This window comes from Grammomys surdaster, unplaced genomic scaffold (assembly GCF_004785775.1).
Source record: "Grammomys surdaster isolate TR1022 unplaced genomic scaffold, NIH_TR_1.0 1164, whole genome shotgun sequence".
NCBI classification, from domain to species: domain Eukaryota; kingdom Metazoa; phylum Chordata; class Mammalia; order Rodentia; family Muridae; genus Grammomys; species Grammomys surdaster.
The window spans coordinates 1,605,136-1,614,671 of NW_021605583.1; the positions used below are offsets into that span (position 1 = coordinate 1,605,136).

The 9,536-nt window shown below is 44.3% G+C and overlaps 1 protein-coding gene across 3 annotated transcripts in view; it reads left to right on the top strand.

Moving 5' to 3' along the window:
* Positions 1-9,536, top strand: part of Ttc12 (tetratricopeptide repeat domain 12) — a 44,305-nt gene that overhangs the window by 14,396 nt on the left and 20,373 nt on the right. For 2 of the 3 annotated variants that reach the window (XM_028783749.1, XM_028783751.1), the window contains exons 7-9: positions 1,216-1,275; positions 7,908-7,979; positions 9,315-9,375. In XM_028783749.1, the coding sequence (XP_028639582.1) occupies positions 1,216-1,275; positions 7,908-7,979; positions 9,315-9,375 (193 nt within the window). The remainder of the gene's footprint in view (positions 1-1,215; positions 1,276-7,907; positions 7,980-9,314; positions 9,376-9,536) is intronic. The other variant, XM_028783750.1, reaches the window with a different exon arrangement.

The following is a 9,536-nucleotide window of genomic DNA, read 5'->3' on the forward strand; positions in this document are numbered from 1 at the left end:
TGCTTGCTAAAGAACAGAAAAGCCTACCCCCTCATTGCCTTTATTTCTCCTCTACAGCTGATGTTAAATCAAGATTGCTGGTGCCCACTAGATAAATCTAGAGTTTGATTACCATTAAGAAAAGTAGCTTCTCTTGAAACAGGGAGAAGCAAAAGAGAATGGAGACAATACAGGGTGTCAAACTCAGGACTTAGAGAAGACAAGAGAAAAGGAAAGGAAAAGTAAAAGGCTACATAAAGAAATTGTTGAAGCCTATGATGAGGTCTTTGTGGTTGTTGGGACTTTAAGTCTCATAGCATAAGATCATAGTTGCCGTGGTCTAGTTGTCTCATGGTCTGGAAGGACACAGACTTCACCCCATATGATTTTCAACCATATGCAACCCAAGACCTGAACAAGAGGGAGTGGATCTGTATTGCAAAGGCCACTACCCAGCTGCTACCTGCTCCCCCCTCAATTTGTCTGGATGCCTTGATTCCCAAAGAGTTACACCACTTTTTCATGGAAATATCTCATCTTACTGCTAAGAATATTACAGCCCCTTGGGTTTGGGTCTTGAGTGAACCTAAATGTGCACTGGTGGTGTTCTTGGAGACTGAGGACCTTGGAGAAATCACTCATTCCATGGTGCCCAGATTGTTTTGGTTGGTTTTTGTTGTTGTTGTTGTTTGGGGGGGTTGTTTGTTTGTTTTCTTACATGGGATGACCATTACTGTTTCTTCTGGGACTTTCTAAACAAAAAGTGCCTAAAATCTATGTAGTGCTTCTTGATAAGAAAAGAAAAAGAAGAGGAAGAAGAGGAGGAGTAAGAAAAGGAGGACAACATATATAATTATATGCTTTATCTTCCTCCCATTTTTACTATTAGTAAATATTAATTATTTAGAAAAATGGTTTCCTGTTTACATGACCTATGTCCATACTCATGTATATACACATACAAACACATATGCACATACACACACAGGCACACATAAACATAGATATACACACATACACATATATACACACACACACACAAACACACATATGTGCTCACACACATACACAAATGCACACACACATGCATATACATACACACACAAACACACACACATGAGCACACACACATGCACACAAACACACACATGGGCACATACATGCCCTTTCTGTACTGACTGAAGACCCTTTTGATACAGAGTTGTGTCTGAGTGTCATGTATTTGTATCATTTCAGGCTTATATAAAACTTGGGGACTATCAGAAAGCTCTCGTGGATTGTGACTGGGCTCTGAAGGTAAGAGACACTTTCCTTTGCCATGTGACTCTATTAAGCTTACTCCAGCCTGTGTCTGAGTCCTGAAGTACACAGAAAGCAGCTCCATGTGTGTCAGTTTCCTCATCTATGAAATGGGATGGAATGGAGTTTGTATGCGGGGGCGGAACATGCACATGATGCACTTAGCTCATCCATGTACTTCAGAAGTGCTATCAGCATCTGCCTTGAAGGTTTATGTCACACTAGCTCATTCTTCACTTGGTCCCTGTCAAATGCTTTATCTGTGTCACGGGGGAAACATCATTTCCTCTGCTCCAGGACCAGCCAAAAGAGACAATTTCTACAAAGTCATCTTCCTCGCCAGTCTGGAGATCATTTGGAAATTGATTATACTCTCTTCTATTTGTGGAGGATTGTCAGAAGTACAAATTGCTATTGTCCCGTGTGGGTCAGGCTTGGGCACATGCACAGTGCTTTGCCTCGTGTTCTCTCCAAGAGCATACAAGTAGAGAAAAATCAAGGGTGCAGAGAAGAAACTATTGCTCAGCTCTCAGTTGCCACAGTTAATCCTTGGGCACAGTATTTCATATGACTAAATAAATGTTTAAATAACCCTAAATCCAAGCTTCCCTATCTTACCCTGTCATACGATCCTTTAAAATAAATTACCTGAACAAACTCTTCTCAGAGGACAGTGTACATAAGCCCTTCAAAGAGTCTAGAAACAAGAAACAGTTTTATCTTTAAAAATGCTTGAGATTTTCTGTGGCACTTCATAAAAATATAATCCTATCTCTCTCTCCTTTTGTCTGTTTCTATTTTCATCTGCCTTCTCTCTCTCTCTCTCTCTCTCTCTCTCTCTCTCTCTCTCTCTCTCTCTTTTCTTTCTCTCTGTATCTGTATCCATGTCCTTGTCCGTCTCTCTCTGTCTCTCTGTCTCTCTGTGTCTGTCTCTCTCTCTTTCTCTACTTACCTCCCTCCCTCTTTCTCATTTCTTTGTCCCTTTGTCCTATGACTTTTCACATATTGGGCAAGAATCTCACCACTTAGCCACATCACCAAGCCCTTTATATTTTGAGATAAGGTCTCATTAATTTGACTAGTTGGGCCATGAGCCCGTTATCCTCCTGCCTGCCCAAGCCTCCCAAGTAGCTAAAGTTATAGCCCTGCACCATCATGCCTAACTGCATAAAATGCATCTCTTTGTTGTAATTGTAAGATAACTTGATGTATTGTAATGTGACAGATTTGTATCTGTGGTGTGTATGTAATGTAATGTGTTGTAATGTGACAGATTTCACAGAGGAATGTGTGTGTTTGTGTGTGTGTATCTATCTGTGTGTGTATGTGTGCATGTGTGTGTATGTAATGTAATGTGGCAGGTTTGACAGAGGAAGGGCAAAGAAAACTTAGGCATAGAGTACCTCAGAGCATTTGCTGTTTTACCTGATTAGTTTAAACAACTTACAGTCAGATAAGGTATAATTCTGAGAGAAGGATCCAGATGTTATCAGGTGTCTCCAATGCCCCAGGAAAACACCCATGGCCTCACCCAATGACCATGGTCTAAATCAGGAATATACATTCGCAGCCACATACTGGCCATATTCTCTTGCTAATCTTTGTTTTTACTTACTTATTTCTGTGTGCATGTGTGTCTATGTATCACATATGGGTGATATATGTGTTAGTGTGTGTGTGTGTGTGTATGTGTGTGTATGAGTGTGTGAGTGTATGTATGAGTGTGTGTGTTTTGTATGCATGATATGTGTGAGTGTGTGTGTGTGTGTGTGTGTGTATGTGTGTGTGTGAATGCCATAGCACATGTATAGAAGTCAGGACAATCTCCTTGGAGTTGGTTTTAGGCTTTCACCTTTGGGCAGGTTCCAGGGATTGACTACTGTCTCCAGGCTTGTGTGGCATGCCCTTACCTGCTGAATCATCTCGATGGTTCCTCTTGCTTACGTTCTTTGATTATTGAGGGTATAAGCAAGGGAAACAGGGATGAGTCAGAAAATCCTCCTCGATTCTGGGGATTCATAAAGCATTGTGAACCTGCAGGAAGCATGAAGCACTTGGCTATGTCATCCCTCTGAAGGCACAGTGTGGAGGTAGACTGCTCTGTCACACTAGGCAGGTCTTCTATCATGAGAGCAACCACATGCTGATGGTAGCATTGGATCTCCAGCGTGGACATGCTCACCCATGCCGTCATCTTGTTTGCTTACAGTGTTGTTGTTCTTGTTGTTCTTGTTGTTGTTTTAACTTGTTTTGTTTTTTGGCACCAGTCATTAAGAAAACAAGAGCTCAGGATGTTTTCCTTGGCTGTTTCAACAGTGACAGCAAAATCAATTCTTTGCTGCAGGCTCACTGCATAAGTTCTGTTTAGTGCCACTCTTTTCCATATTTTTTTTTTCTGACCAAAAGGATGAGCCCTCAGAGCTGAATTAAGCCATTTACATAGGCTCACAAAGCCAGAGGCCACACTGGCTGTCAGCCCGTACTCTTTTAACTATCTACTATTTAAAAAAAAAAAATCCGGGGGGTGGTGGCACACGCCTTTAATCCAGCACTTGGGAGGCAGAGGCAGGTGGATTTCTGAGTTCTAGGCCAGTCTGATCTACAGAGTGAGTTCCAGGACAGCCAGGACTATACAGAGAAACCCTGTCTCGGAAAACAACAACAACAACAACAAAAATCAAACAAACAAAAAAGCCCCTGCTGAAACCAGAAACTCCAGGATCCCTGGGAAAGAGTCACATTCCTTCCTGAGATAGGAACAGGATCTCCTCTAAGGAACTCCAGAGTAAAAGTCTTCTAATCAGACAAGGACCAAAGAGTTAGACACAGCCCATGCTGACCCAGGCTAACACGCTGGCCTCTGCCCGAATGTTGAATGAAGGAGACAGCAAAGCAGAGCAGGCCCAGTGGAGGCGACATTTAAATAATCACCGACACTCAGAGCCCAGTCTTGTAACTGCCCAATGAGGCCCCCAGCTAGAGAGCTTTGGATCAACACAGAAGGAATTGGAAAACTGATTAAGTTCTGTTCTTTGTGGAAGCCATGGATTCCAAGAAAAAGTTTGCTCTCTTTAAAAAGTCTTTATAATCTCAATAGCAATGATCTCTGGCACTCTATTATTAATAATATGGGGACTTTCATGCCAATTTAACATTTCTTGACACTTTTAAATTGGAAGAGACCAGCCTGAGTGATATTTCAGGGCTGATGTTCCTTGTCAAAGAAGATAAGGGCTGCAAAGTTGTGTTTCAACTGGAGCAGACAAATGTCACCGTCAGCAGAGCTCTTCCTGCACAATGACATCCATCCTGCTTTGAAGGCCATACTCCTTCAAAGACAGTGTGGGGCTCATTGGAGTAAACGCATGGGACGGAAGACTCATGGTTACACTGGACAGGTCCAGTCATAAGATCTGTTAGTTGCTCTTCGTGGGTAGAGAGAGGATGATGTCATAGCTACAGCCACTTCCCTGTGCCACACCTATGAAGGTCATGGGCTCCAGCTTAGGGGCCTGCATGCCCCCAGCCATGTAACAGTGGTATTCTGCCATGAATATGCTATGAATATTCAAAGGCTCTCATGAGCACCCTCTCTTCCCCTTGGTCACACCTTTCCTGCTTCCTGGATTTCATCCTTTGTGACTTTGCTATGCTCACCACTCTGCTTTCTACCCTCTTTCCTCGTGGCTGCTCATCTCCTCTCAGGAGCCTCATGGATTCACCTGTTATCTCTGCAAGTCCCTTTCAGACCAGCTTCCCCAGATTCTTCCTTCTCCAAGCTCCGGGTACACCCCCACCACTTCATGCAGGTTTCCATTTGGTCGTCTTGGCATCCTCCAAATTCAGAGAGTCTACAAACTAAGACTGTCTTTCCACTCGGGCAGCTTCTCTTCTGCCTGCCCTCATGACCCCTTTCTGTTAGAGCTGATTATGCCTTCCCTGCATCTCGACATGCTTCTGACTTCTCAGCATGCACGTGCAGTGAGTCCTCCGCACTGATCTTACTCTGACATAGCTCTGATGTCTGCACTCCCCTTTCTGCAGCTGTCACCGAGACCTCTGGCATCAGCCCTCCTTCCAAGTGACTCTCTGGACTCCTTGCTCATCTCCCTGCCTTTCCCTGCTCTGGTCAGTTCTGCGCACCACCTCCAGACCATCCTGCTTTTGTGTGGAGTCTTTTTAGCCCCCCTTTCCATCCCCTCTTGTTCCTCCACCCGATAGTTCATTTTTAGCTGGGCCATGCATAAGGCTCCTGAACTCCTCTCTCTCTGGACTCTACTCATCCCCTTCCCTTGCTATCATCACCCTCCCTTCAGTGCTTTCTTTCACTCAAGATTCAGTTCACATCCCTCCCACATTGCCCGCTCCTCTCATTGTAGGGTCTCCTCCATTGAACCTGGAGAAGAGCTTTCCCTGTAGTCTACAGTCATTTTTTCATAGCATCTGGTTTATTTGCCATCGATGTATTGGGTGGGACTCAAACCCAGGGACTTGTGCCTATTAGGCAACCTATGCCCCCAAACCTAGTAACAATTTTAAGCCCCTGTGTCCTGGAATTCAATGGCCAGATTTTAAATTCTAGCTCTTCGGTGATCATGAAATGTTAGCCCCCCACACACACACACACAAACTCCACTCTGCTTTCCTTGTCTGCGACATGGGGATGCCCAGGCCTGTTTTGTTACATTGCTACGATTCTCACATACAAGCCATCAAGCTCAGTGCCAATCACATGGAACAGACTCATCAGCCCGGGCTTTTATTATTCTCCTTATTACACCCATTCCTTTTATCAGGAAATATTATACATAAAAAACTCCTCGTAAGAGTTTCTCTAGCAATTATTGTTTCCTCTTTTTGCTATTATTTAGCCTTTCTATAAATCACATTTGCTCTGGAATGTATTGTTGCCGATGTAATCACAGCAACAGCAGCTAATGGAGCATTAGGAGAGCGCTAAGTGTTACACGATTCTCCCTCCCAGCAACGGGGCAGCAGGAGGAGAGTATGAATTACTGTCCTTACTTTCCAGATAAGGAAAATGATTGCCTAAAAGCTGGTGGCCTACCCAACATTCTGAATCATTAATTCACCTAGAACATTGTACACTCCTGAGACTGACCTCCTGAAACTTGTAAATCTAAACCCTCAAGGGTATCTCACCTGGCTCAATATCTTGCTTATAAAGGGAATGACTGAATGTTAATTAACTGATGTTTCAAATGTTAGTTCATAGACTTACAATGACGAGGAGCAGGCAGAGTCAGGGCCCTTCTGTGAGTGGTATAACCTTAACTGTACACTTAAACCCTCCCTTTTGTAGAGGGGCATCCGTCTACCTCTTAAGTGATACGAATGGGAATTCCTGTTTGTTGTGTACAGTCCAAAGAATGATCTGCAGTAGCCACACTTTCTGATTTAGATGAGCGTGTTTATTAAACACATAACAAGACAATGTAAACAATAAGGAGAGAGAGAGAAAGAACATGGGAGGGGGAAGGGAGGGAGAAAGAGCATGGGGGAAGGGAGAGAGAACATGAGAGGGGGAGGGGAGGGGGAGGGAACACATGAGAGCTGGAGTTCTCAAAGACAGCCCCAAGCAGAACCGAGTATCTGGTAAAAGAACAAGTAGCAGCAGGTAGAGTTTATATCATCAAACCAGGCCCTCGGGACATCCAGCAGGAGCAGACTGGGGAAGTTGAGGCAGTCGGCTGGAGTTCTCTATTGAGCTTTCTCTCCACAGAGAAGCTTCCCAAGGCTCAACTCCTGCCTCCCTTTCCACCATAGGCACTCCCTCTCAGATCAGGTAGTGAGTGGGGAGTAAGCTCTGGTTCATTTTTCAGTTTTTCTCAATGGCAGTGTTCTTACTCTTAGGATGTTTTGCTGTTCTTTCTCCCTTACCACAGAGTTAGGAGGGCCAGCCTACTCCCAGACAGGAGGTCATGGAGAACACTTTGTGATGACAAACAAACTTGTGTCTGAAATGGAGTGGGAAACAACTCCACTTCAAGACCCAGATTCCTTCTCAGTGACTTGAAAGAACACGTGACAACTGACCGATACAACGTGCATTACACCAGTATTCATGTTATGGCTTATTTTCAAGAAGGGACTTGCTGCTGCCCAGGAAGGCATGCTACTAGCCATGATTGCCTTCCCAGAGAGTTCTGTCTGCTAAATGAGCAAGTAGCTCTCAAACTTAGCTGTATAGTTATGTTACCCAGAAAGCTGAAAAATAATCTGTCTGGACCGCATTTAGACAGTAATTTAACTGATCCAGGGGCAGCCAGGCCCTAAGGTATATGAGCCTTCCAAGTGATTCTAACATTTAGCCAATGTTGAGGACTCTTCTAAACTTAGGGCTTTGCCTTACTTCTTGAGCAAGTCTCTACACGAAAGTGGGAGCTGACAGAACCGCTAATTTGGAAGAGAACATACTCATGTGTCCAGGCTCCTTTCAGGCAGCAATTAGCTTGGTCACAAACCCACAGAAATGACTTAATTGTCAACTCTAGTAGCTATCCTGAGAACCAAAGTGCTGGCCTCCTTCTGTTAACTAAGCAAGCAGGGCAGTGCCTAATGACTTCAGATCTCCTGAAACATTTGATCAAGCATTCTCTTTTACACAGTGTGATGAGAAGTGTACAAAGGCCTATTTCCACATGGGGAAAGCCCACTTGGCCCTGAAGAACTACAGCAAGGTAAGCTCTTAGCTCGGTGATAAGTTGGTTAAATGTTAATCCACCTTTTAGGTTTTTCTGAAGCTCCCAGCTAATATAGTCTGGGAAGACTGGGGCAGCCTCACCAGCTGTAGGAGTCATGTCAGGGAATCCTCTACCAGAACTGGTTCAACTTCCTCGGAAAGAAGACATGAACAAGAAGAAAACAAAATTCATTCATAACCTCCTTACTCCAAATGTATACACATTGCAACATCTCATGGCTAATCACAGTGTCAGTGATGGTGAGGGGGATAGGCAGTGGCTGGATCGTAGATACCAAGCCAGTATCTCCTAGATTGGCTATGGGACTGAGGAGATACTAGGTTCAGTCTGTCCTGGAAAAATGCTCGTTTTAAAATGTGACAGTTTGTATTGTGTTCTATCTCTGTTATTGTGTGAGTTCATGAGTTTGATGTGGGGGAGGGGTGAGGAGCAACACACAGTGTCGCAGAGGTCAGAGGACAATGCTACAGTCATTTCCCACCTTGGTGTAGATTCCAGGGATCCAACTCAGGTCTCAGCTTAGCAGGCTTCCGTGACCTGGAAGCCACCCATCCCTCCAGCCCCCTTCCAGCCATCCTTACCCTGCTTTCTAGAAGATCCCTGTTCAACCTTGAAGATAGGAGTGTTTATTTCCTTGGGACTGTTTTCTCTTGGAGATTGATTGGGTATTCTCTCAGGATTTCATATACATTCTTTTGGAGTGATACAATCTTAACCCCCAAATCTCCCTGAACTAGTCTTTCTCTAGAATCTTTTTATCTAACCACTCCTTTAGTAAGAGCCCACTGTCAAATTCTCTAGTTGAGTCTGATTCGGCCAGTGACTGGAGTCTTCACTGGTTTTGCAGCCTGTACCTCTAAACCCCAGGGTGTTCTATTCTCCTATTCCTGGGTGTCAATCAGCAGCCTCCAGCCTACAGTTTTGCTTATTTCCTGACTCCCCTGGGCATAGCTGATGGGTTCTTAGTGCAAATATCAAATCTAAGTTTAGCATATACATTGTGATTATTCTAACCTCCGGCAGACATGATCCACTAAAATTTCAAGACCAGGTAGTTTTCATCACAGTTTGTATTTAACAAACAAGGTTTTAAAATGAATTTTGAAAATAGTACCTGTAGTGCCACAGAACCTGAGAAGAGAAGCCCAAGCAAAAATATCAAAAACTCACTTCTCTCCCTGACGGCCTCTGTGCTGGGGGCAGGGGAAGGATAGAAAGAGATAATGAAGAAACCAAGCCCTGGGGTGCCTAGTGTCTGCCCTGTAATCATGGTACCTCATCACCTCTCAAGGTCTTCTTTCTGTTTTCCAGTCTAAAGAGTGTTATCAGAAGATTGGAGAGCTAAATCCCAAGCTGAAGGCACAGGTGAAAGGTGAGAAGGTCCCTGCTGCTAAGGTCCGGCTGAATCTGGTTTTCCTTTGTGCTCCACTGGGATGCCCTTTCTATCTGCCTTCTCTGCCCTAGCCAAGGCTGTCCATAGCCTGGCCTTTCCTGTGTTAGCAGGCCCGCTCTCCTCAGCCTCCCTCTTTCCTG